The 25,376-nt window shown below is 56.0% G+C and overlaps 2 protein-coding genes and 1 non-coding gene across 12 annotated transcripts in view; 2 read left to right on the top strand and 1 right to left on the bottom strand.

The window, feature by feature from the left end:
• Positions 1-795: 795 nt before the first annotated feature.
• On the top strand, positions 796-5,862 carry PTGES2 (prostaglandin E synthase 2). The gene is made up of 7 exons (XM_031450570.2): positions 796-1,155; positions 2,317-2,514; positions 3,199-3,257; positions 3,612-3,761; positions 4,033-4,233; positions 4,547-4,664; positions 5,229-5,862. Exons 1-7 carry the CDS (start codon positions 886-888, stop codon positions 5,349-5,351), a joined length of 1,119 nt encoding a protein of 372 aa, XP_031306430.1. The 5' UTR covers positions 796-885; the 3' UTR covers positions 5,352-5,862.
• Positions 5,863-7,329: 1,467 nt separating this feature from the next.
• On the top strand, positions 7,330-7,402 carry TRNAA-UGC (transfer RNA alanine (anticodon UGC)). The gene has a single exon. It is a non-coding gene; the product is annotated as a tRNA-Ala (tRNA).
• A 6,223-nt stretch (positions 7,403-13,625) lies between these two features.
• SLC25A25 (solute carrier family 25 member 25) overlaps positions 13,626-25,376 on the bottom strand; it is a 31,158-nt gene continuing 19,407 nt past the window's right edge. For 4 of the 10 annotated variants that reach the window (XM_031450560.2, XM_031450562.2, XM_031450563.2 and 1 more), the window contains 10 exons: positions 21,320-21,446; positions 21,144-21,231; positions 20,442-20,477; positions 20,071-20,182; positions 18,688-18,846; positions 17,296-17,448; positions 16,848-16,955; positions 16,578-16,745; positions 15,809-15,959; positions 13,626-15,697 (listed from right to left, as the gene is read on the bottom strand). In XM_031450560.2, the coding sequence (XP_031306420.1) occupies positions 15,513-15,697; positions 15,809-15,959; positions 16,578-16,745; positions 16,848-16,955; positions 17,296-17,448; positions 18,688-18,846; positions 20,071-20,182; positions 20,442-20,477; positions 21,144-21,231; positions 21,320-21,446 (1,287 nt within the window). In that variant the 3' untranslated portion in view covers positions 13,626-15,512. Of the gene's footprint in view, positions 15,698-15,808; positions 15,960-16,577; positions 16,746-16,847; positions 16,956-17,295; positions 17,449-18,687; positions 18,847-20,070; positions 20,183-20,441; positions 20,478-21,143; positions 21,232-21,319; positions 21,447-23,849; positions 24,141-25,376 lie in introns of those variants that run through there. The other 6 variants (XM_031450561.2, XM_010984293.3, XM_031450564.2 and 3 more) reach the window with 4 other exon arrangements.

Genomic DNA, 25,376 nt, shown 5'->3' with positions numbered 1-25,376 from the left:
TGCCCAGAGCCCCGTCCCTGTCGCAGCTCAGCTCCCACGCCTCATCCCCGGTGCGTAGCTCTCTGAGGACCAAGCCTTCAGACTCCGCCCCACCCCGCCCAGAATCTGTTCGGCCTTCAGATACCTGCCTACTCCCCGAGCCCCGCCCTTGTCCCGGTCGCCGGGTGGGGCTACCCTGGGGCTGCCCGCCGAGAAGCCTAGGTGGTTGAGGCTCGGGCCCTCAGTTAGGGCGAAAGAGCCTGGCAGAGGGGCAGGGAAACTTGGGATCCCCACTCTGCCCCATCCTGACGCTGGGTTGCTGCAGGTCGGCGCGCCGGCGCCTCCCGGTGAGCGAAATCTTGAGACACGTGGTTTCTAAGGCCCCCTTAGTGTATGAAGAATCTTATGGTTCGGGTCACAGAAGAAACAGTTCAGGGGCGCGGGAGGGCAGAAAAAGCCAGAGTCGAGGGCGCCCACCTAATGTGGGTTGGACTGGTCAGTTTCCGTGTCTCTCTAAGACTCAACGCCTTTACTCTTTCCCTGATACTCTGAAGGGGTCAGTCTTTTTCGATTGGGTGCACATTACCAGAGGGTCGCAAGGCGAGCTACGTGGCCGAGTTCCTGCATTCGGCCCCAGGTCACTACCGAGACCAGTTACAGCTACACTTTAGAAGCTGGGGTATTGAGCAACTCCCAGACATCACCGGATGTGTTTCTTCGGTTCTGACGAGTGTATGTAAGCTGGGCGCTGGGGAATTACGCCCGGTCCCGCGGGGGCTGTTCTCGCTCGGCGTCGTTGTCACCCCTGGTAACCTGTAGGGCGCCGGAGACCCGCCCCTTTAAGGGGAGCCTGAGCCCAAGCCATCTTTGTTTCTGGCGCCCGCCCGCAGCGCCGGATGACCGAACATGGCACACGCTGCACGGGTGCTGTGGCCCCGCGGGCGCGCTCTGGCCTGGAGGCTGGGCTGTAGCCCCACGCTGGGATTCCCCGCACAGAGCCGGGCGGGCTTCGCAGGGGGGGCGGGAGGCTCGGGCCCCGCCGCTACCGCCCGCAAGGGGGGCCCACGGCTCCTGGGGGCCGCGGCACTGGCCCTGGGGGGCGCCCTGGGGCTGTACCACACGGCGCGCTGGCACCTGCGCGCCCAGGACCTCAGCGCGGAGCGCTCAGCCGTGCAGGTAAGCCCAGGCCGGACAGGTAAGCCCAGGCCCTTCGGGAGGGGTGCTGGGCTCAGCGCCGAACAGGACTTCTGGGAACCGGCGGGGTCAGGAACCGCCTCCTCTGTCCGCTCATGACCTTGGGCGAGTGGCTTGGTTTTAAGCCTCCGCTCCCTCAGCGTCCTCATCAATGAAATGGGGGAGCTACTGATGCCTGCTAACTAGAATTGTCTTTGTTTTAAAGTCGTTTTCTAACGTTTTTTAAAGACTTTTTAACGGAAAGATTTGGAGATTACTGAAAAGGTAAAGCCTCTTTCACAGTTTATCATTTTCCAAACATTTGGTGGTCTGCCTACCACTATCTCCAAATCCTGAGGATTTGGATTTATTTATTGGTATTATTACTTATATTTTCATGGAACTGATGTCTCAGACACCAGCTCCTGAGACAGGAGGCAGGAGATGTCCCCCCAGCCTGGTGGTGGCCCAGCTGCCCTGTGATGCTTTCTACACAGCAGCACTCACCCGCAGGCGCCCCTTTCCTAGTCCCAGGGGAACCAGAGTGGGTGGATGAGGGGTGGAGTTCTCCGAATGTCCCTGACCACCCACTTCCATGGTCCTGCCTCAGTCTCCCATCTATGAACAATGGGGGAGGGAGGCTGCAGCTGCAGCTTTCAAACATGCAAGCAAGTGCACATGGGATTCTCTCTCCTGCTTAACTTGCCCAATGCAGGCGGGTGGCCCAAATACAACTCTCCCCTCCTGGAGATTTGAGGTAGACCCACTCTGGCAAACTGGGCTCTTCCTCCTCACCCCGAGGTTCCTTGGGTTGAAGGAGTAGAGGTGGGCACTCCTAGTTGAAACAGTTGCTTTGCATCTGTGGGGCAGTCACACCTGGTGGTGTCTGAAGTTCCCTTGGGACAGGAAGGAGAGGAGCGATGTCTGTCTAGGGTTGAGCAAAGACCGGAAGATTCCTCCTACACAGAACAGACTTCCTGCCTGGGGAGCCCACTGGATGGACCTCTGAGCCTGCTCCCCACCTCCCTGCACCTCCCTTTCTCCCTGCCCATTCCTCCTGTTCTCAGGATCATCCTAGAAGACCCCTGGGAAACTTTTGCTTGGGAGTGGGGTCTGGGCCAGGCCACCAGTTCTCAGAAGCCTCCTCCTCTGCTCCTCACCCAGCTCTCTCTGTCCAGCCGCCTGCAGCTGACTCTGTACCAGTACAAAACGTGTCCCTTCTGCAGCAAGGTCCGCGCCTTCCTCGACTTCCATGCCCTGCCCTACCAGGTGGTGGAGGTGAACCCTGTGCGTAGGGCCGAGATCAAGTTCTCCTCCTACAGGAAGGTGCCCATCGTGCTGGCCCAGGAAGGAGAGAGCTTGGTGAGCCTTGGGGAGCCTCCCCTCCGAGTGTCTCAGGTTGTCCTGTAATACCCCTGAGTCAGGCCTTGCCCTGCAGCCCTGGAAGGAGCTTGGCTTGTCTAGGCTTTGGGCAAGGATTGTGAGGTTTATGAACCAGCAGGTCTAAGGGAGGCAGAGCACCATGGAGCTTCACAATGTGGGTTCTGAAATTAGGGTGGTCTGGGTTCAAGGTGGGGCTCTGCTACTCATGGGCTGTGTGTGTTGGAGCCAGCCACTTAGCCTCTCTTGGCTAGCGTCACTAATCAACAGAGAACCGTACTCTTGGGGGTGTAGGGCTTGGCTCCTAGAATGTAGCTTCTGAGTCTGCCTTGCCCCTCAGTGCTCAAGAGGCCAAGCGTGTGAGTGAGCGGGGCTCAGGCCCTGGGCCCTCCCCCACACCCTCCTCCCCGCTAGCCACACCGGCGTCTCCCTTACTCGGGGCAGGCTGCCCTGACCACGGGGACTGGGCCCTGAGGGAGGGGGCAATCCCACGGGGCATGGATTTTAGGGGTGAGCCCCCAGGGACAGATGGACAATGCTCAGGTTCCACCTGAGCAGTTTCTGCAGCACGCCTGGGTGTCAGTATTGTTTAAGAGCCCCAGGTGACGCTGGCAGTGGCCGGTCGGCCCCCACCCCAACCTTGATCTCAACTGTCCTCTTCTCCAGCAACAACTGAACGACTCCTCTGTCATCATCAGCGCCCTCAAGACCTACCTGGTGTCAGGGTAAGGAGCGCCTGAGGCCCAGGCTGGTGCTGCATCTCACCTCCTCTCCCAACTCAGGGAGGCCTCACCTGGGAGCAGGCCAGGGCTGCTACTTAAGAGTTCCAGAATGGTCTGTGGGCATCTGACTCGAAACTCCTCCTTCCTCTCCTCTGCACCGCTCCCCCTGGCAGTGAAGTGCTTCCCAAAACCCTCTTGCTGCCAGACCTCCTGTATCACTCACAAGAGGGTGGAAAGCTTTTGTGGGCTGCTTCTTGGGCTGGATCAGGCTGGGGTAGATGCTCACCCTGAGGAGATGAGGGCTCAGACTCCTGGAGGAAGAAGGAATTGGGGTGCGACTCTGGATGTCCCCCAAAGGCAGCCGCTGGAAGACATCATCACCTACTATCCACCCATGAAGGCTGTGAATGACCAGGGCAAGGAGGTGACAGAATTCTGCAACAAGTACTGGCTCATGCTCGATGAGAAGGAAGCCCAGCGGATGTATGGAGGGAAGGAGGCGAGGACGTGAGTAGGGCTGGGGCCGGCCCTGGGGAGACGGGCGGGCGGGTGGGAGTCTTCCCCAGAGGGGGCCACATGGTGAGTGGGGAGCAGCACGGGAGACCACAAGGGCTGGGGCCATCACGGGCGGGACTGAGTCTCCTTGCAAACCTCCTGCTCGGGCCTCGGCTTCCCATCCGTATACTGGGTGGTCGGGATAGTGCGTCTGCTCCCCACCTCCCAGACCCTGGCTCAGGAAGCCAGCCTGGCCCGCCCCCTGTCCCCCCATTGCCCACAGGGAGGAGATGAAGTGGCGGCAGTGGGCAGACGACTGGTTGGTGCACCTGATCTCCCCCAACGTGTACCGCACGCCGGCCGAGGCCTTGGCCTCCTTTGACTACATTGTCAAGGAGGGCAATTTCGGGGCCGTGGAGGGCGCCATGGCCAAGTACATGGGTGCAGCTGCCATGTACATCATCAGCAAGCGGCTCAAGAGCAGGTGATGGTGCACGTGTGTGCGCACGCGTATGCACACCTGGGGGCCTGCCATCGCCGAGCCCCAGTGTCAGCCAAGCTGGGACTCAGACCCTGAGCTCCCGCTTGCCTCCCCTACCCCAGGGGAAGCAGGGCTGGCCTTGGAGTCCAGAGCTGGGTCCCTGCTTTTGCTTTCCTCTGTTTCCCTCTCCGTGGTCGGGTCTCTTGTCATCCCCCCTAGCCCTGTCAGGAGTAGTCCTGGCCCCCAGTCCCTCTCGCTGCCCGACCTGGGCCAGGTGTTGAAGTTCCCCTGATGGACTGTCCCCATCCTTGCCCAGGCACCACCTCCGGGATGATGTGCGTGAGGACCTCTATGAGGCTGCCAACAAGTGGGTGGCAGCTGTGGGCAAAGATCGGCCCTTCATGGGGGGCCAGAAGCCGAACCTGGCTGATCTGGTGAGTGTGGTGGTGGCAGGGGGTGCACAGGATGAAGGATCTGTCCTTGGTGGGGGGAGGCCCAGGTGGGGAAAGCCCAGATGTGGGCAATACCTACGTCTCACGGCTCCTGCACCCTGGAGTCACCTGGTTCCGCCTGTTGTCAAGCGCTTAAGGAAAACCAGGGTTTCAGGCTTCTCCCCAGCCAAGGTCCTGGGACTGTCTTGTTGACCTGGCTTCAGTGCCAGTCCTTGAAGCAGTCCTCTGGCCAGGGAGGAATGTGTTGATTACCAGGTCTGAGTTTTGGAGCTGGATGGTGGGGTCCCCTCTCCGCAAACCTTAGGACCTGAGAGTGGGGGAGGGCATTTACCCAAAGGAAACTCTGGGGGCCGTTCTTGCCCAGAAGTGGGTATGGATGCGGGGCAGGTGAAACCTGCAGCCATCCCACACACTTCATTCAAAGCCCGGTGTGCAAATTGGCCCTTTAGAGGGTCATGGGGCTCTCAGAGGGGGAGGTGATGGGCCCCGGGCACATACCTGGGAGAGGGCAGGCCTGGTGTGGATACTGCTGTGTACCCACCCCAGGCCGTGTATGGTGTGCTGCGTGTGATGGAGGGCCTGGAGGCCTTCGACGACATGATGCGTCACACGCGCATCCAGCCCTGGTACCTACGAGTGGAGAAGGCCATCGCTGAGGCCCCCCAGTGAACTGAGCATCCCTGCTGGGAAGAGCGGGGAGACAGTGGAAGATACCGACTATGGGGGACCAGGGTCGCTGAGCCAGCACCTGGCTGCTGCGATGCTGTGCAGTAGGGGACAGGATCATTCGGCCTCTTGCCCACCTCACCCCCAGCCCCCTCGCTTCTAACACTGGACACCTGCTGGGGCCCTGGGATGCTGGGGGACAAAGCTAAGACTTTGTCTTCATTCACAGCCCTCCCCCAGGGCCACGGAAGGCTACCTCCCACTGCAGCCCCAGAGGGCTGACCCTCCCCAACCCCCTCCTGGGCCTCCCTGCTCTTCAGCTTTCTCTGGGGCTCTCAAGGCTGCCCTGTCTCTGCCCTGTGGGTGGGAATCTGGTCGGGCTTCCACCCTGGGCAAAGGAAGTAGGGACCATCTGGTTTCTGGAGGGCCTCCCTGGCTCTCCCTGGTTCCTGCTCTTCCCAGGTGCCTCCGGGACTGTGTGTCATATTTGCAATAAAGAACAGGTTTGCTGCTCCCTGCGTGGCGGCGCTGTCGTGGAGGTCTGCGGCCAGCGCTGGTTAGGGAGGGCTTTGGAATGAGGCCAGCCCAGCCCTGATGGTAAATACCATTTGCCCAGTGCTTACTAAATGTCAGGCGGGGGTGCAAGGCTCAGCAGGCTTTGTGTCCCGTAATCCCTGGGACACCGCCATGGGATGCCCTGCAGGGAGGCTCAGAGACGGCCCAGGGCACCAGTCCAGTTCTGCTCCTGACTGATTGGGACTCTGGGCAGGGGCATCCCTCTCTGAGCCTGGGTCTCCCACCTGTCAAATGGGCATGGTACTCCCCACCTGAAGGGGAGGTTGCAAGGGTTCTACAGCAGGGTGCAGGTCAGCGTGTAGAAGGATGCCCTGCTCAGTCAGGAGTTGTTCCAGTCCTCTCTAGAGACCAGGAGACTGAGGTTCAGAGAACACAGTCCCTTCCAGGACCCTTGGGCAGCAGCTGGCCACTGCAGGCCTTCAGTCCCAGGCCTGGGACTTCACAGGGGGTGGGCGCTGGGACAGAGGTCTATAGGGAGAAGCGGCTCTGGGAGCACTGAGGGGCTGTGGGTGGAGTCCCTTCAGAGCAGGGCACCCTGGGTCTGAGGTCCCTGTTTCTCTGGTTTCAGCAGATGAGGGGCCGGTTGAGGTGGCCCTCCAGAGGCCAGACAGGCAGCCAGGGTGCTGAACTCCACCCTCTGGGCCCCCCCTATTGGGGAGTGACTGGACAGCCCCCTCAAGTCCTTTCAGGAGAGTTTTACACTTTATTAATTTTTTTGAAACATAAAAATAATTAATGTTCCTCGTTTTAGCAAACATTCAAATAAGGAGGACGTGCCAAGCTCTGGAGGCAGGCAGCATCATGTTTGGAAGCAGCAGCCTCAGCTTCTGCCACGGGGCTGTCTGCCACCCACTTGTGTCATTCCCCATGCCCACTGTGAGCATCTGTCCTTGGCACGTGTGTCACACCGGCTGTCTTCACGGCTGCAGCGTGCTCCGCCGTGTGGGTGCACCACAGCCCACCCGCCAGGCCTTCCTGTCCCCCTGGGCGTGTCCCTCCTGTGGGAGGAAGGAGAGAAGCCAAGGCCACACCAGGCTGTGGGGTGAGGAGCCAAGGAAGCCGCCTCCGAGGGGCCAGCAGGTGTTCGGGTCCCCAGAGTAACCACTGTCGAGCTAGAATGCTGTTCCGCCTTCACTGGTCAGCCTTTAAGTCCTGAGGGGCCTTTGCTCCTAGGACCTGGGGTGGCCTGTGGACCCCAGATCCTCCCGCAGCAGAGTGGGAACTAGGCCAGAGGTGTCAGCGGGCGCTGGGGGTGGGCCTTCCTGTATCCCTGCCCCCTCCCCACGGTTCCCTTCTCTTCACAGCCTTTCCTTGTTACCCATCTCAGGTTACTTGGTACCTTTCCAGCTGCTCAAGGAGGCTGACTCACCTTGCTCTGTCTCAATCACAAATTCCCCAAAGAGGGGGAGGGTATATCTCAGTGGTAGAGTGTGTGCTTTGCATGCACAAGGTCCTGGGTTCAACCCCCAGTACCTCCATTAAAATAAGTAAGGGGGGAAGGGTGTAGCTCAAGTGGTAGAGCGCATGCTCAGCACCCACGAGGTCCTGGGTTCAATCCCTGGTACCTCCTCCAAGCAGAAATCAACGAATAAACCTAATCACCTGCCCCTCATAAAACAAACAATACAAGCAAAAATAAATAAATAAATGAATAAACCTAATTACCTCCCCCCAAAACAAACAAACCCCCCCCCCCACAAATTCCCCAAAGGGAGCATTTGATGTGACCTGCTTGGGACGAGGTTCCACTTTCTGTCCACGGCCTGGGGAGAGTCTCGCCACCCACAACCCCACCCTGTGCTCCCTGCCCTTTCTGCTCCTCCTGCTCAGCCCAGAGATTGTGTCTCCCAGCCTCGGCTTCCTCTTGAGGCCTGGTCTGGCTAAGGAGGCCCCTGGTGCAGGCCAGACCCCAGCTATCACCGCCCCACTCTTCGTTTTCACAGACTGAGACGTTCTCTTCTGTCTTTGCATTTCTCAGGGGAGGATATGGTTGATGGGAGAGCCATGCTGGGGATAGGGGCCTGACTCCTGACTGGGGCTTTATCCCTGGGGCTGCTGCAGGCAGAGAGGAGCCCCTCCTCACCCACCTCCTCTGAATGGTCACTTTGATGAAAAGTACAGGGTCTGTGCCAGCTAGACCCGTCCCCTGTGACTGGGGCTGGATAATGGCCATTTAACCCAAGGACACCGTGGAGCACTGACTGAGTCCTGCTTCTGTCACCGAGTATCCCCCAGAGGTGACAGCCTTGCCTCAGTTTCCCCCAAATGTTCCTTGGTCAGGCCCCGGGCCTTTCCCCCCATAACCACCAGAGGGCGGTAGAGGATGCGAAGCCGTGTAGGCGATGGAAACAAGGCCTGGTGCTGCCACCTTGTGGCCAATTTAGGGATTATGTCTTTGGACCTTCGTTTTCTGGGGACTTCTATTTGTCCATTTGTAAGGTTTACCATGCAAGGATCTGAAGATGGGCAGGTAGGTAAAGTCATACTCCTCAGGGAAAAGAGCCCCAAGACAGAAACCCCTGCCCCATCTTGGTCATGCTCAAGTGGCAGCAGAAGGTCTGAGCTGGGAACTCTGCATCTGCTCACTGTGACCTTGGGCAAGCCCTCGGAGGCCAGCTACCCTTCATAGAGTTGTAATCAGGGACGGGAAGGTTGCACAAAATTGATGTGCACCATTAATATGTGAGGGATATTTTTCTGCAGCCAGAAGTATCCACTGTCTGTTTTCAGAATACACTCCCTGCTCTGTTTCCAGCTGGGCTCCTGGAGTTCATAGTCAAAAGCTCCAGGAAGTAAGATGGGAAGAGTCATGAGAACAGTGATATCACTCCTCCCTAGGAGTCAGGGAGGGCTCCCTAAGGATTAGGGTTCCAGTTTGCTTTTGTTTGTTTGTTAGATGGTTAAATTTTAAAATTTTATTTTGATTAAGCAAATACTTGTACATAAATAGAACTTGCAGATAAGCAAGAAAACGACACCAATTATTCACAGACCCATCAATCAGATTAAACATTTTTTAAATCAAAAATTTTAAAATGTTTGGAGTATAGCCTAATTTTTTATGTAGCCTACATATAATATGTGTGCATTATATACACATAAAATTTGTATTTTACATGTATATTTTATATGTAATATTCATTTATATATATATCCAACAGTTAAATGGGGCCTATTTTGTGGGAAGCAGTGTTTTAAGCACTTTGCATATATTACCTCATTTAATCCTCTCAACAGCCCTATTAGGTAAGTACAAATATTCCCATTTTACAGTTGAGGAAGCTGAGTCATCCGAAAAGTTAAGTAAATTGCCTGGTGTCACACAGCAAGTGGCAGAGGCAGGATTTGAACCCAGATCTTGCTCCAGAGCCCATGATCTTGATCACAATGTCATATTACTCCTCTATCTCTATATACATTTTTAAATAAAAATTCAGATCACTCAATTAAAAAGTGTTTAAAAAAAATAAAATGGTTAAAAAAAATTTAGATCACACACTATTTCCTCAATCGTGAACATATTCCAGGTCAGTAAGAGTTCTCCCTCACCATTTCTAATAACAGGATAGTATTCCATGTTCCATTGGATGACTGGTGCCTAATTTCTTTGACCAGTCAAAAGGGGAGGATTTTGACAGGCAGAACTGTTTGATGGGGAACAGGGTGTGGACTGAATAGTGGCCCCCAAACATACCCAGGTCCCAATCCCTGGAACCTGGGAATGTTACCTTATGTGGTTACATAAATGGTTAAATTAATGATTTTGAGCTGCAGGGATTTTCCTGGATTATACAGGTGAGCCCTGAATGTAATCACAGTCTCCTTACAAGAGGGAGGCTGAGGGAGACTTGAGTAAAGAGATAGACGTGAGGCCGGAAGCAGGCTTGAATGATGCCAGGAAGAGGTTACAAGCCAAGGAAAGCAGATGGTTTCCAGGAAGCCGGAAGAGGCAAGGAAGTAAATTTTCCTTGAGAACCTCCAGAAGGAACCTGTGTTGCGGGACACCTTGATTTCCACCCAGTGAAACTGATTTTGGAACTCTGGCCTCCAGAACTGTAAGGAAATGAATTTGTACTGTTTTCATTTTCATTTGTTTTTTTTCAGTGGCTGTACTGGGAATCGAACCAAGTACCTCGCGCGTGCTCAGCATGCGCTCCACCAGCTGATCTATACCCCCACCCCCTGTGTTGTTTTCAGGTGCCTTGTTTGCAAAGATTTGTAACAGCAGCTGTAGGGCACTAATACAACGGGTACAAACCAGTGTAGCCAGGGAAGAGACATGGTTACAGGACATGGTTACAGGTGACCTCAGGCAAATCCTTTGGCCTATGTCAGTTTTCTCCTCCATAAAATGAGGGGTAGGGGTTGGGCTCTTTGGTGCAGCCAGGTGACCCCACCCTGGCAGGTGTGGGTGGAGCCAGCTCATCACCCTTCCAATCTGCTCTGGGGAGATAATGGTCCCTCCAGGGCTACAGGGCTGTGCTGAGGGGCGATAGCAAACGGTCAAAGACCGTTCCTTTGTGCCGCTTCCTACTGGCCTCTGTGTATGGAAGCGGAGAGCAGAAGAGGCCTAGGCTTGTCTGGCCCCTGGGGGGCTGGGGCAGGCCTCAGGTCCCCGCTGGCCTGTGTTTCTTCGTTCTTGGTTCCTCCCTGCCCTACTGCCTCCGCCTCCTGCCTGCCTCTCCAGCCCCTCGGACCGGGCCTTGCTGGTCTGCTCCAGCTTCCTGGTTGGCCCTGGAGGGCAGGGACCAAGGTACATACCCGGGCAGCGGGGCCAGCCCAAGGCTGCACCTCGTCTCACCCGTCCCCTGTGTTCCAACCCGCTCAGTCCAGTGAGATCGGGTTTGGGGACAGCCCAGTTGGGAACCAAGGTTGAGAACATAGCTTCAGAGTCAGCAAAGCTGGTTTGAATCTCAGCTCAACATCTGCCCTTTGTATGAACCCCGACGACTCCCTTCCTCCTCTGACCTGTAAGGAAAGTATTGTGCCCTTCTTGCTCATGAGGAAACTGAGGCTCAGAGAGGCATGAGATTTGCCGCAGATAACCGCGCCGGGTTCCAGGATTCAAGCACAGGCCCACCCCACCTTCCCAAGTTCTCTGTGGCCTCCTGGCCCGGGAGAGCAGTCAGGAGCCAGGTGTCACCTACCTGAGATGAGCCAAGGAGCACCTGCGCCTCAGGGAAGGTCCCCACAGGTGGGTTGTGGCAGGGTTCCAGCTGGTTGGACCTGGTGTGGGCAGAGGTCCCCAGCAGAGCCCACCCTATCTTCACCCCTAAGCATGCAGGGTCCTCTAGCCTGCCTTCAAGGCCCTGTCACCTAATCACAGCGAGGCCCTCGGCAAGTCCCTTCCCCTCCTGTAGCTTTAGTTTCTGCCTCTGTAAAATGGGGACAAGGCGGCAGCAGCACCGGTCCCCTCTCCTGTGTTTGCAGCCCAGCGGGTGCTCAGTAATGATGCTCCAGGGATTAAGGGACAAGAAAGTTCAGTGTCAGGAAGGAAGCACAAAGAGGATCCGATCGGATCCCGTGGCAAGAGTGGCACCCCCACCCCCCTTTGCCAGAGATCCCAGGTCTCCTCATGGTGGAGGGAGCAGGGGGGTGGATTGGAATGAAAAGCATTTAGGGGAAATTTCTCTGTGTATTTGGAATCCTGGATGGGGCAGGGGAGCTGGGAGATAAAACTTTATTAAAGACCAGCCCTTTCCGTTTCCTGTCTCATTTCGACTTTCCAACAGCCCTTCCAGGCAAGTCTGGAGGTGGGAATTCTGAAATGCGTCTTGCTGGCTAGGCTAAGATCGAGGTCAGCAGGGCAGCATTCCTCCTGGCGGCTCTCAGGGAGACTTGGTTCTTGCCTTTTCCAGTTTCTAGAGGCTGTAGCATTCCTTGACTTGGGGCTCCTTCCTCCACCTTCAAAGCCAGCCACCTCGGGGTGAGTCCTCCTCGTCCCGTCTCCCTGGCTCTCTCCCTGCCTCCCTCTCCCACATGGAAGGATCTTGTGACTACACTGGGTCCACCTGGGTAATCCAAGCTAACGCCCCTATTTTAAGGTCAGCTGATTAGCAACCTTGATTCCACCCGCAACCTTAATTAGCCTTTGCCATGTCACCTAATTCACAGGTTCTGGGGATTAGGACTTGGGTGTCTTTGGGAGGGGGTGTTATTCTGCCCCCCACACCAGAGAACTTTTGGATGGGTTTTATCTAATTAGTAACTATTCCTTAAGCATGTAGTGGGCGCCGGGCGCGTCCTGGGAACAGCAGTGAGGGAGCGAGAAGTACCCCCACCCTCTAGTTGGTGGTGGAAAGTGCTAGGGAGACAACAAACAGGACAGGGAATCGGCCGGATTGAGCAGGGGCGTAGGGCTGCCATGTAAGTAGAGTGGCCAGGGAAGACACAAGAAGGTTGGCTTGGTGACACATTGTGTCACCCAACTCAGGGTACCTCCCACTTCTGCGCTGGACAAGCCCCTCTCCCAGTGGGATGGAACTGAGGACCTGGGAACCAAGGACCCAGGCCACCATCCCAAGGGGAAGCCTGGACAGGGTGGGACAGCAGGTTCAGGTTGGGGGGACCAGCTTGACAAGACCAAGTGGTTGGGAAAGCAGCACATTAGCTTCCTAGGGCTGCGGTAACAAATCCCCGCAAACTTGGATGGCCAACAATAGAAATGAATTCCCTCACAGTTCAGGAGGCCGGAGGCCAGAAATCCAGGTGTCAGCAGGGTTGGTTCCTTCTAGAGGGTCTGAGGGGAAAATCAGCCCGCTCCTTGCTTCAGCTGGCTGCCGGCAACCCTAGGCATTTCTTGATGTGTAAACCTATCACCCCAAACTCTGCTCGTTGTGTGGCCTCTTTCCGTGGCTCTCTGTGTCCAACTCTTCCTCTTTTATAAGGACACCAGTCATATTGGACTTGGGGCCTGCTGTCATCCAGAATGACCCCACTTTGACATCTACAAAAACCCTATTTCCAAATAAGGTGACATCTGGATGCGAACTTTGGGAGGGACACTATTCAACCCAGCACAAGTGGTATATGCCAGTTTAACACGGGCACACTTGTGGGCCTCTCTGCATGAGAGTCCCCTGGCATGTTCCCCAAGCTGCTTTACAGTCCCCCACCTGCCAGGCCCCATAGAACCCAGGGCTGTCGGCCGGGGTCGGGAGGTGGGGTTCTGGGGTGTGGAGCTATTTAATGAGCATTTCACTGAGCACTCTGTGCACCAGGCACTGAGGTGCTGGAGACACAGCTACAAACACGTGCCCTGTCCCGAGGCCTCACTCTCTCCTGGGGACACAGGCAGAAAGCAAATAATGTCAGGGCACCCCCCCCAGCCTCTCTAAGTCAGGAAGATGGACAGGAACCAACTCTGAGGCTGGGGCAGAGAGGCCAGTGAGGGGATGAGGGGCACAGTGGCATCTGGAGGTGCTTCAAGCTGGAGGGAGGCATCAGCTCTGCCCAAGATGGGCTGGACCAGGTGAGGGCTGAGGAAGGACCATGACTCAGCAACTCAAGGGGCACTGGTGACCTGTCAGAGAACCCCGAAGCCATCCAACAGCCGTCTTAAAGGGGGAGTGCCTGGAGAAGCCCAGAGCGGGTAGCTGCTCTGAGAGTGGGTAGCTCTCTCATTTTCTCTGATGAGAAAAATGGATCACATTCCAGCATGTAAATGGCCCCACAGCCAAGCCCAGATCAGAAAAACCATCATCAGCTTTGAAACAACTTTATTAGAAGGCTGTTTTAAATGACAACTTCCAATCCTTTCTTAATTTGCTTTTCCACAAATTCCAGTTATAACTCTTTATATCACAATAATTTTTTGCATTGATCTTTGCATCCTATTTAAATTATCCTCATCAGGCCATTCTAGTGCAATGGAAGTGGGACTGCGAAGTTGCACGTTGACCAGCGTTACTGAGCAGAGGCAGTGGGGGCCCCGGAACAGAGGGAGCCCGCTTCACAGGTGTGGGTGGGGAGCCCACCCTAAACTCACAGTGAAAGGCACCTCACCGCCTTTGTCATTCAAAAAGGGTGAATAAAGAAATCCCCCTGGTCCAGAAATGATTTGGACTTCTGTCATCAACAGAGCTGAGATTTCTCCCACTCTTCCTGTCCCCGAGTCAAGCCCTCAGATCCTAAGGCTTCCTGGGTGCTGACCCTGCCTGACCTGCTGAGGGACTGTCTCCCCTGGATCAGGGGCCTTCTGCCTTCTTGTCTTTCTTCTGTCACCAGTTCCGAGAGGAATTTCTTTGGACAGACATGACACAGCAGGGTGAAGGGTGACTCCCGTGGCCCCCTCCTCCCTTTCCCCATCTCACCTTGCAGGTGCTGGGAAGGTACAATCGACCGTGAACATAAATACGAATGAAAAATGAATGTGAAAATGATAGGCTATTAATTAAACAAATCTATAAAAATAGTTAGGACATAACTCTGTTCAAATAAATACGAAATAAATAGGCTCCAAGCAGTGTGATATGTTGCATCAGTGGAATGAGAGGCTGGTCCCACTTTGTCCCCGTTGGGATTGGACACGTATCCCCCGGGGCATCAGAAACAGACTTTAATGCAGTTGGCCAAGCCATCGGCTCCCTTTGTCTTCCCTCTGGAAGAACGGAACTTGCAAATTTGTCCAGCTTGTCTTTCTGAACAAAACCCTTTTCCCAACAATACATAATTAAGGCCTTGAACACCTTTTCTTTCTCAACAGGGCACGCAGACTTGGAGCAGAAACTGCCCTTCCTGCTCCAACACAATGCCCGCTGCCCTCATGCCAGTGCGGGGACAGGGAGTTGGTTCTGAGCTGGTGCCAGTCCTGACGGAGGCTGGGGCCAGCTCAGAGCCCCAGGAGCCCCCAGCAGCCGGGAGCGGAGGCCCTTCCGTGCAGCCATGCGCCAGAATGCAAGGCAGCCCCTTGCCCACCCCAGGCACATGCGCATCCAGGTGCCCATCAGAGGCAGCCCAGAAGCCAATAGCGGGGCTCAGATGAGGGAGCTCAGAAGCCAGACTCCTCCCCCTTCCCTGCACAACCCAGCCAGCAGCAAGACTGTAGGTCAGGAAGTTGGAGTTAGGTCAGGTAGAACGACTCTTCCCCACAGACTGAGGGGAGAGGAGTGAGGAGGGCGTGGGGAGTGGGCTAGTGGCCCTCCCTCTACCATTTGTAACAGCAGCGAAGAAGGAAGCAAGGTGGGCCTGGGGAAGATGCCCAGCAGCCCAGAAGGCGGCCGGCGCCAATGGTCAGGCCGCGAGGACACGATGAAAAAACTAAGCTGGCCTCCCAGTCCTGCTGCTTGGCAGGCACTGCAGGAAACATTCTGTCCCCACGCGCATGAGCCTGTGTCCTGCTGAGCCCTAGACCCCAAGGGATGCCCACGGGTCTTCCTGGAACAGACACAGGGGTCGGCCAGGGACAGCAGGACAAACCCAGTGGGCCTGCCAGCTCTTCCCCTCTCCCGGGCAGGCGCATCCCAGGGATTTCACAGCTTGGCTTAAGTCAGCTTAGTGTTGGCACATTCACAGAATGAGATGGCTACACATCCCAGGGCTGCAGGCCCAGGATCAGCGAGTCCGCGGGCGGAGCTGCCCTCCCTCCCGTCACCGCGACTGCACGCCCAAGGTGATCTTCAGGTTCTCGTACACCACGTAGCTGATGCTCACGGCGGGGATCACCTTCATGAAGTTGGGGGCCAGCCCCCGGTACAGGCCAAAGGCCCCCTCGGTCCGCAGGATCTGTTTGAAGAGGCTGCTCATGGTCACCTCCGGGGCGCCCTCAATGGAGGCTGCAGTGAGAGAGGATGCCCATCAGAGGCCATTCGCCAGCTCCTCCCTAGGTCCCCACCTGCCTGGGGAGATGGGACCCTGGGGACTGACTGGCCTAGGACCAGCCTTACCTTGGGCCTGCATCCGTGTCCTGACCAGGGCCAGTGGGTAGCTGGCCAGCTGGCCGCAAGTGCTGGACATGGTGCCACAGGCCAGGAGCACAAAAACGCCAGGGTCTGCACTGTTCACCGCATAGCGCTGCAGCCAGGCATTCTTGAGCGTCTGGAAGGGAGAGGGGAGCCGGGATGAGCCAAAGTGCTGCAAACCCCAGGAAGGAAGAGCTTGTGAGGCAGTTAGACTTGGGGGCTGGGGACAGTTACTGGATCCACACAGGAGGCATTTCCCGTCACATGGGATCCACCAGGCCACTGTAACCTGATTCGCGTGGCCTGGGCCAGCCTGGGGCTTGCTGGGCTCCTGGCCTGCTTGCCCTCTGTTTCTGCTGTCGCTGGGGATTCCTGGATAGGACAGGGAGCAGGGATGAGGTGGGGACAGCACCCCCCTCCCTCCCCAGAGAGCCTGACTCCTGTGCTTTGGAGTCTTCTGGGGGCCCAGGAAGCTCCCAGGGCATTGTGTTCTGTAGATCTGCCTGCCAAGCCCCTGGGGCTGCAGGACTTGGGGGCTGCCAGAGGGAGGCAGTGTGACAAGACCTGTGCAATAAACAGCTGGGTCTGGGAGGAACCTCTGCTGCTGTTCCTTGTCCCCGCTGTCCCCAGTGGCCTATCAGGGAAGGAGACAACTGCAGGGAGCTGGTGGGGGTCGGGGTCCTGACACATGGCTAGGAAGGAGTTTCTGAATCTCTCCTGCTGTTCGAGGGGCCTGAGCACTCTGGGGCCTCACCTCGTAGACGGCCAGGTCTATTCCCGCATACGGGATGATCCCCAGCATGTTGGGAACGTAGCCCTTGTAGAAGGCAGACATGCCCTCTCTGGCCAGGATCTTTCTGGCGCAGTCCAGCATGCCTGAGTACTGGCCTGTCTTGCGCAGGGCCATCCGGGTCTTCAGGACCTGCAGGCCCAACAGGAGTGACGTTAGCATGAGCACAGCCCACTCCTCATCCTTGTCTCCCCCGCCACATGCTGTCCGCCCCAGGACCAGTGTGGCCCTCACCTCCATCGGGTAGATGCTGCTCTGGGCGATGGCCCCTGCCAAGGACCCTGCCACAAGCCTCTCGTGAATCCTCAGCGTCTCCTGGTCACTCCCGACTAGGCGCTTGATCTGGAACAAGGAGCAAATAAACTGATGAACTCCAGAGACCAGCAGCCCTGCTCCCGCCCCACCCTCCCTCAAGGAGCCGGTCGAGTTTAGCTGAGACCTGGTACCCCTGGCACTTTTGATGCTGCACAGAAATGGAAGGGACAGGCCTGCAGGGGAACTGATGGTAGAGCTGGGGTCAGACCCAGGCCTTTTCCCGCCCACCTCACCCTGCTGTCCTGTCCCTCAGGAACCAGGACTGGCTCCAGGTTCTGGGGAATCAACAGGGTGGGGACCTCACTCCAGGGAAAACTGAGGAAGCAGCTGCTGACTGGTGACTCTCCCTGGGGAGCTGGGTCTTCACCTGCTCGTAGGCCATGAATTTGATGGCCGACTCAGGGGCAATTTTGAGTACGTTGATGCCGTTGCCCCGCCAGAGTGACTTGGCCCCTCCTTCTCGAATCATCTGGGTGAACCCACCCACGATGCACATGTTGTTGCTGCGGGAGGCATGGACCTGGGGAGGGAAGGACAAATGGTCAGAAGGAGCTCAGCGGCCACAGGAAGAAGAGTCAAGATGGAGGCTGGCAGGCAGGCCCTGTCGCTCTTGGTATTCTGAGACTGACTCAGCACCCTGAGAATAAAACGTGGTCCAACTAGACTTTACTGTGCACCTGCTGGTGCCAACATCATGTTAAACACCTCCACAAGGACTAGTTTTTAAAATTACAGAAAAAGAAGAAAAAGCTTTTTATTATAGAAAATTTTCAAACATACACAAGTATAGAGAATTATATAGTGAGCTTCCTGAACCCATAATGAGCTTCAACGACCATCAAACCACAGCCAACCTATGTCCCTGCCCCCATTACTTATTACTTATGTCATTTCACCCAAGGACTGCTTCGGATCTCTCGGGCACTCCTGGGGGTTTGGCTAAGAAGAACAAACTGATGAGGCAGTTTGTTTGAGCCCCTCAGTTTGCAGAGGCATGGGGTCCTGGGGGTGAAGTGACTTGCCCAAGGTCACCCAGCTGGGGGAGTCAGACCCTAGTAGAGTTCTAGGCCCAGAGCGCCTCTCCCTGGACCACCCCGCCTCCCTGATTTCAGCACTAGAGGGGAGCTCTCATTCTTCCGTCCACAGTCCTTGCTCAAACCCAGGCAGACCCAGGAGGGCGGAGGGAGCAGGAAAGGATATCGCCTCCTCTGAGCAGGTCTCCTGGCATAAAAAGTGCCAAAACACAAGCGAGGAGACAAGAGGGTGACTGGCCACCATTTAGACGACAATGAAATGTAACGGTGTGTCCTCATGCAGGCCGATTTCACAACCTGGCCCCTGACGTGGGTCCAGCTAATCTCTGCCCTGTGGACGTGGAGTCAGGTGTCCGATCAAGGTAATGGCATCTGGGTCAGGTGAGCAGCCACTCGCGCCACCCCCCGTGTGCTGGCCTACGTAAGATGCACCTAAGGAATCAGGTCCCTGCCACACCCCAGTTCTCACTGGGGTCTTCTGCCCACATTGCAGTCCTGTAATGTGACCCCGGCATAAGGGCCTCAGATAAAATTAGATCAGCTATGTGCAAAAGGTCACCTACGCCTGGATCTAATGTCACCCTTGTGGGAGCAGTAATTCCAATCTAATTTACTGGGTTAAAAAAGTATGGGCCCAAAGCAGGGTCCCAGTCAAGGAAGGGAAACCAATCCACCCAGAGCCCCCAGGTGGAACCAGGCGGCTGGGGGGCCAGTCTCCTGCGTACCTGCATGAGCACCTTGAGTCTGTCCAGGGGGGCCGTGCAGGTTCTGGATACGGCCCCCGCCCCACCGCCGGCCACCAGGTGTCTCCACCACATCCCTGTCTGCCTCTCCTCCATTGTGAACTCATCGGGGACTGTCAGATTCTCACCTACATCAAAGATCTGTGAGCAAGACCAACAAAGATAAATCAAGCAGGCTCCTGATGGAGGCAGAACTACTGGCAGACAGCTAGGTCCACCACCTCCCACTGTCTAGAATGGATGACAACCCAAGGGGCCACACAAATGGTGAGGATGCCAAGGACTCTGGGTGGGAGACTGATGTGGCCCCTTCCCCTTCTCTGTGTGAAGGTGGCAGAGCTCTGGGCTCTTTGTGGCCTCGGAGAGGCCCAGGTTAGAATCTTAGAGCACAGCTGTAAGAAAGTGGGTACAAAGCCAGGCGGACAGCCCTTTCCAACACTGCCAGGGGCTGTGGCAAGAACAGCTTACAAAGGCATTTCAGCTGAGCATCACCAGGCTGGCTGTACTGAAAGGATCAAGTCAAGGGTAAAAATTCTTCTGAAACCTGATGTGTAACTGGATCACGCTGGCAGAACATTATGCAAGGCTTCTGCAAACATGAGAGGGTTGCAATGCCTGTGTAACACTCTCTCTCCTGGGCGGCATCAGGCAGAGCCGGCTCGGCTCTGACCCTGGGGCTGCCAGCCAGACCCATGGGTCAGCCCCCTCCTCCCCATGGAGCGTCGGCTTAGTCTCACCCAACAAAGACGCCAGGTGTCCCCTGAGGGCACTACAGGAGCAGGGGAGGAGGAGCGCCGGCGGCCTCCCCTCCGGAGCCCACAGTCCAGGTGGGTAAGGCTGCAGTCAGGGGCGCTCAGCAGGGACCAGCAGAAAGGGGTGCTCAAGGGCAGGGGTTCGATGCGGTCATGTGGTCGCTACCAGTCGGGGGGCGGAGCTCTGTGTATTTCTGACCGGGCGTGAAAGACCAGCATGTGTGCGGCTGTGGGGACGGATCCTTTTGCAACAGAAATGACCCAAGAAACTTCGAGCCCCGCTATTTGATCTCTATAGAGTAGCCCCCTACTGCCTCCTGGGAGGAATCACACTGGCTCTGGGAGAAGAGCAGGAGCAGGGAGGTGCTTTAAGTGGACCTTGAGGAACAGGCAGCATGTAGACGGGAGGGCGTCAGGCAGAGGGAACCTTGTGTTTGGGGAACGGGTGAGCCGTTCAGGTTGGCCGGCACGTAGGAATTGGAAGGCTCCGTGGGGCCGGGGGAGGAATGGACAGTCCTGCTGCTGAAGAGGGACCCCCACCGGGATGGGGTCTGACGCTGGGCAGAGGGGACCCTGTGAACCCGCCTTCAGGCCCCGGGTGTGCGGGCCTCACCGTGGAATGTTTCCAGTACAGGATGATCTCGGGGATGTTTTCCACGGGATGCAGGAGGTGGTAGTCTCTCCACTCGTTCCAGTCGATGGTCATGGTGCCGTTCTTGTCCATGCTGCAAGACAAACGCACGGTCGCCCACGTGTCAACAGGCCTCACCTGTCAGCCACACTTCCCACCTCCAGGGGAGCCAAGGGCAGGCTCGTGGCCACCAGGAAACCATGGAAGGCGTCTCTGCCCCCGAGGAGAAAAGGCAGGGTGGCTCCACGCCCCACTTCGCACAAAAATGGGTATCACGGCCCACAAGAACCCCGCTCTGGTCAGGCACAGAGGTCAAGGAGGAAGGCGGTCCCCGGGGTGACACGGATACTTACTAGGTGACAGGGCCCCAGAAGTGGCCCGTTCGTATTCTGACAGACAGACAAAGGAGGATGCAGAGGAGAGAGGAGAAACACACAAATAAGTGCTCTGAGCAGAGTGAGGCAAGCACACACAGCGCGGCACAGCACGAGGACACGCACCCGTGGCGCTGGGGAAGCGAGGGCAAGAGGCTGCTGTCCCTGCCCAGCCGGCCTTGGGCCCCAGGGATCCCTGGAGGCTCGGAAGACAGGAAGTAGCTCCAGGGCTACTCTGTGTGACTTCCCAGCACAGCAACAAGGATGCCGGCCCCTAGGACCACCACTCACCCATGGGCTTCCCGGAGGGGCAGCACACTGATTCTGCTGTTAAGAGGAAATTACTCTGCATGGAGGACTGCCACATGAGCCCTGCCCCCTCACCACCAGGCAGAGAAGGGTGCTCCCGGCTCACCCTGCATCTACTAAAATCCCCCCACTAGTCTTTCTCTTTATGGGTCACTGCTGCCTGGGCACCCTGCCAGGTGATCTGTAATTCTTCAACTGAGAGCTGACCTGGAACCCAGGGAGCGGCTGGTCTCTGGGAGGGGTTACTTATTCACCCCTTCCAGGCATCAAAAGCCAAAGTTCGAAGAACAAGGTCAATACACAGAGTTAGTCCAAGAACCTTTCTTTCGTCACACTTTTGTTAAATGAAATAGAGGCTGGCCATGCACTCACCTCTTGAGAATTTTTTCTGCCTGCTGTTCAGATATCTTGACTCCCAGGTCCCGCAGGGACTGCATGATCTCCTGCGCGTCGATCCGCCCTGGAACAACAGAGGCTGTGAGCCCGGAGCCAGGCTGGCGGGGAGGCCTATGAGGGGGTCGGCCGCCGGCTCCGGAGGCAATGCTCACCATCATTCTTTTTGTCCAAACTCTTGAACACCAGCCTCAGCTTCTTCTCGTGATCTTGGAGATAATGGACAAATTCTTCAAAGTCTAGCTGTCCATCGAGGTCTTTGTCACCAGCCTGTACAATTTTCTAGAAAATAAAAGTAAGGTTTCGTCCTTGAGCTCACACCCCAGTTTTTCCTGTCCCTTGTGGTGCCCTGACCCAAGGAGACAACTGCTTGTCCGTGAACAGAGGTGGCCCTAGTGACCCGAGATGCTTCCCCTCCTCCACTCCCAGGGCCACCACCTGGATCCCCAAGGGCCAGCCAGAACCCAGCCAGGAGTCCACCTTGCTTCCCTCACAAGCAAAGAGGGAAAAGGAGCCCCCAGGAGGAACCCTTCAGACAGAGGCTTTCTCGTCCCATGTGTTCTGAAGACCAACTTGTCCCACCAGGTCAGCTGCCTGGCTCCCCTGCAGCTCTGTCCCTGGAGCCAGGCCTCTGCCCCACGTGCTCTCTGCCCAAACGTGGCGTGGCCTTGGGGCTCCAGATTCCATCAGAAACTCTGCAGCTTGCTCTTTTTATCCCTAAAAGTGGCACTGGCCCAAGAACAACTGGGTGACCAGGGTGAAGAAGGGACAGGGCAGAGCTGCCCCCTGCCAATGCCTGCTTGGTGGAAACCCTGCCAGAGAGAACTCCTGGACGATGGAGGAGCGGTAAGAGCCACAGGAACTATTCTTGGGCATGTGCTTGGTGGCTGTCTCGGATCTCAGGGGAGCCTGATGTTATAACCAACCTCAGCTCCCTTAACCAGCACTAAAAAGCAGGGCAGCTCTACTCAGGAATAGTTCAGTGACCCAAGGAGGCTTTAAGAGACACGGTTTCTGGGAAGTGAGGTTTCAAAAAAATCTGTGCTTTGTTCAGCAGCTGCAGTCCGTTTTAGATGCTCAGCAACTGGAAGTTTGCCACAAAAGCACAAGCACTTGGGTCTACGAAATGCTTTACCTCCAGTAACCCACTGAATCCTTGCAAACAGCTCTAGGAGGTAGTACTATCATTTCCCCCCCTTTATAGAGAAGGCAAGAGAAGCTCAGAGAGGTTAAGTAATTTATCCAAGGTCACACATCTAGTAAGTGGTAGGCGGGATTCAAGCCAGGCCTTTTGGACTCCAGAGCCACCTCCCTAGTGATCCGGCTGCCATTCTAAAGGTTGATCTCAAGAAAGGTGGCGGACACATGAGTCACTCCAACCCAGCAACCCCATAAAACTAGGACCAAGAGTCTCCTAGGTAAGATGGTTATAGTCTCTCAGTGTTGCCCAATTCTCTCAGCGAGAAATACACTCATTATCCACAAAGCAATGTCTTCTGAGCCACTGGGTTTGGAAATTGATGGACCACCAGGCTAGGTGGCCCTCTCAAAAGATTCCAATCACGGTCCTGCTCTGAATCGCCTGATGGCTGTGACTGCTCAGTCACTAAGGGTGCTAGGAGGAGGTCTGGACAGATACCATGTCACCTAACATGATCCAAAGAACAACTCGGGGGTGTGGCTGGAATGTGAGACAGATGCTGGTGCAAGTTCTGTCAGCTCTCTGGAGTTACGTTAACTTCCTGCAGACATTTGTGCTCTCTGCCAAGAATGATACAGATTACATATAGGTTATCATCCTAGATTTATGGCAGGAGCGGAAATAGAATCTCCATGTCACTTAGGGAGGAGGGAGCAGTAGGCATGAAGCTCATTGGATCTGGGCGGCTCTGCCTCCAACGCGATCCATGATCCTCGTTGTGTGGGTGCCCCGTGATACAGACAACCCAAGGATGTGCTCAGACAGCTGATTTCAAGATATTCTAAGTCCTCGCCTCCACCTCAGCCCTGTCTCCCTCCTAGGATATGCAAATCATCACCCCCTGCATGACCTCTGACCTGCACTGCCATCATGAGCACTGGGGGACAGCGTGGGATCTGATAAAAGGAGAAGTCAGGGTGCCCCTTTACAAGGCAGGTGACCCCCAGAGACCCTGTAACTGTTTCCCCATATTTAAAAATGGTAATGATTTCTGCCACCTCCTGCTCCAGAGACACCTCCCTTCACCACCCACTGCTGCCTGTTGCTTTGTTTCACCCAAAGCACAGCCCTGCCAGCTCCAGCCGCCATAGCCACCAAGCCCTGGGCCTCCAGTGAGGGGTCTTCCCCTCCCTCTGCCCCTCAGGCTCAGAGAAAGAGCCCTGCAGCAGCCAGACTGTACCCCGACTTCCTGGCCCTGTACTGCTTAGAACCCCGCCCTCTGCAAGAGAATTCCTTTCCACCTCCCACAAGTGCCTCCCCTGTAATTCCAGGCCTCCTTGGGAGTCACATGAGAGCCCGTCATTCCAGTGATGCAGCTTTAGCTGGCTACAGCCACATGACAGCTGGGGAAAAAACCGGCACACTTGGGATATTCTCTCCCCTGGAATGGTGGGCACACTGAGGCATGCGTACCCGCTACCACCACTCATCCGTTCACTCCGACACTGATGAAATGCTCACTGCCTCTCGCGCCCTGCACAGACCTGCTTCCACTGGCGGTAGGTGGAGACCTCCTGGGAGGGGATAAAGACACTGAGTTTGAAGATGGACTTCAGCTCGGCGGGAAGCCCCTTGGATTCGAAGTACTGGAACTCGGTCTGAGCCTCCCCGAGGACTGGCATATACAGGCACAGGCAAAGCATGCTGACAGGAGCCGGTGCGAGGCCACCACTGGAGCAGGTTCAGGCGGCGTGGAGACTGGGGAATGCTGCCTGGCCCGGCACACAGGCACAAGATATCCTGGGGCGCAGCTGTCATTGGCTGCCTCAGCCCTGCCCTTTTACTTAATTGAAAAAAGTCTGCTCACTGTAAGTCCCTCCAACAGCCAATGAGCACAGACCCCTGCAAGGAGGAGGAGGAGGAGGCGTGGGGTTGTTCCAGTTCGGAGGGATAAAGATCAGGACTGACGTCACCTGCTCCTGTTAACTCTTTGGAGACAGGCAGAGATTTCTGCCCTGCCCTGGGATCCGGCCCCAAAACCTTCACCCGCTGGCTGCCAGCCAAGCCCTCCAAACAAACAGCCTCTGGCCTGTTTTTCCACAAGGTCCCCAAACGCGTCACACAGTACAATGGTTTCTCCCCTTAGTAAATCATTCCCAACAGAAAAGTAAGAGAGATTGAATGAGAGATTGAATCACAGCTTGCTGAACTGGGCCCAGTTTAGCTGTGAGGGTAGAAGTCTGTGGGGGTGGTGAGGTGGGGGGCATCTTAGAAGCAGACCCGCAGTGGGGCTCATTCATCCCCAGGGGAGCTGCCCCTGAGCCGGTGAGCCTTGGACTTGGCTGCCTTGGCCACACAGCCTTCTGGGCACAGTTCCAGCCGGCTCCAGTGACCTTCCCCAGGCCACTCTGCATGTGAGCACCCCGTCCCCTGAAGGCTTCACCTGGGGACCCCACAGGCACTGAGGTGGCAGGGTGGGGGCAGGAAGAGGACACTCTGGGCTAAAGGTAATTGTGCTGGGGGACGGATGCCTCAGGAGCACCAATCTCAAGCCCAACCTCACCTAAGACCCCCAGGCATAGTCTTCAGAGCCCACATTCACTCAGACCACTTCAAAGTTCAGTGGAACCGTAGCTTCCTGGCCTAGGACTCTGCTGCTTGATACAGAAGTTTTTCCATTTTAAATTAATTAAAATTAAATGAAACTAAAAATTCATTTCCTCAGTCTCATGGCCACATGGGTCCTAGGAATTCAAGACCTGAGCTCTATTTAAGGGCCAGCCTGCTGTCTCCACCTCATTCCTTCCCACAGAAAGTGTCAGATTCGAGCTGCAGAGGAAGAGACCACGTCACAGAGATGAAAAAGGCATCCATCTGGCCTTGTTCCTGCTATAGTGTACCACTTCCTAATATAGACAAAACCTCACCATTGGGATGGATTAAAAACGGATCGTTATCATTTGGGGATCTACAAAAGTTTTAAAAGGAATTTCTTAATTCACTAAAGAGCTTTTTGTTAAGAACTTGGAAAAAGTTCCAAAAATAAGACGCTGATGCTTATGTACAACATC

The sequence above is a fragment of the Camelus dromedarius genome, chromosome 10 (genome assembly GCF_036321535.1).
Source record: "Camelus dromedarius isolate mCamDro1 chromosome 10, mCamDro1.pat, whole genome shotgun sequence".
Lineage (NCBI taxonomy): Eukaryota > Metazoa > Chordata > Mammalia > Artiodactyla > Camelidae > Camelus > Camelus dromedarius.
The sequence above is the reverse complement of the archived record's forward strand: the minus strand, read 5'-3'. Positions and strand labels throughout refer to the sequence as shown.

Coding starts and splice junctions, on each gene's coding strand:
- PTGES2 (XM_031450570.2), top strand. CDS start 886: ATGGCACACGCTGCACGGGTGCTGTGGCCCCGCGGGCGCGCTCTGGCC. Junction 1,156..2,316: donor CGGAGCGCTCAGCCGTGCAG/GTAAGCCCAGGC, acceptor CTCCTCACCCAG/CTCTCTCTGTCCAGCCGCCT. Junction 3,762..4,032: donor GGAGGGAAGGAGGCGAGGAC/GTGAGTAGGGCT, acceptor CATTGCCCACAG/GGAGGAGATGAAGTGGCGGC.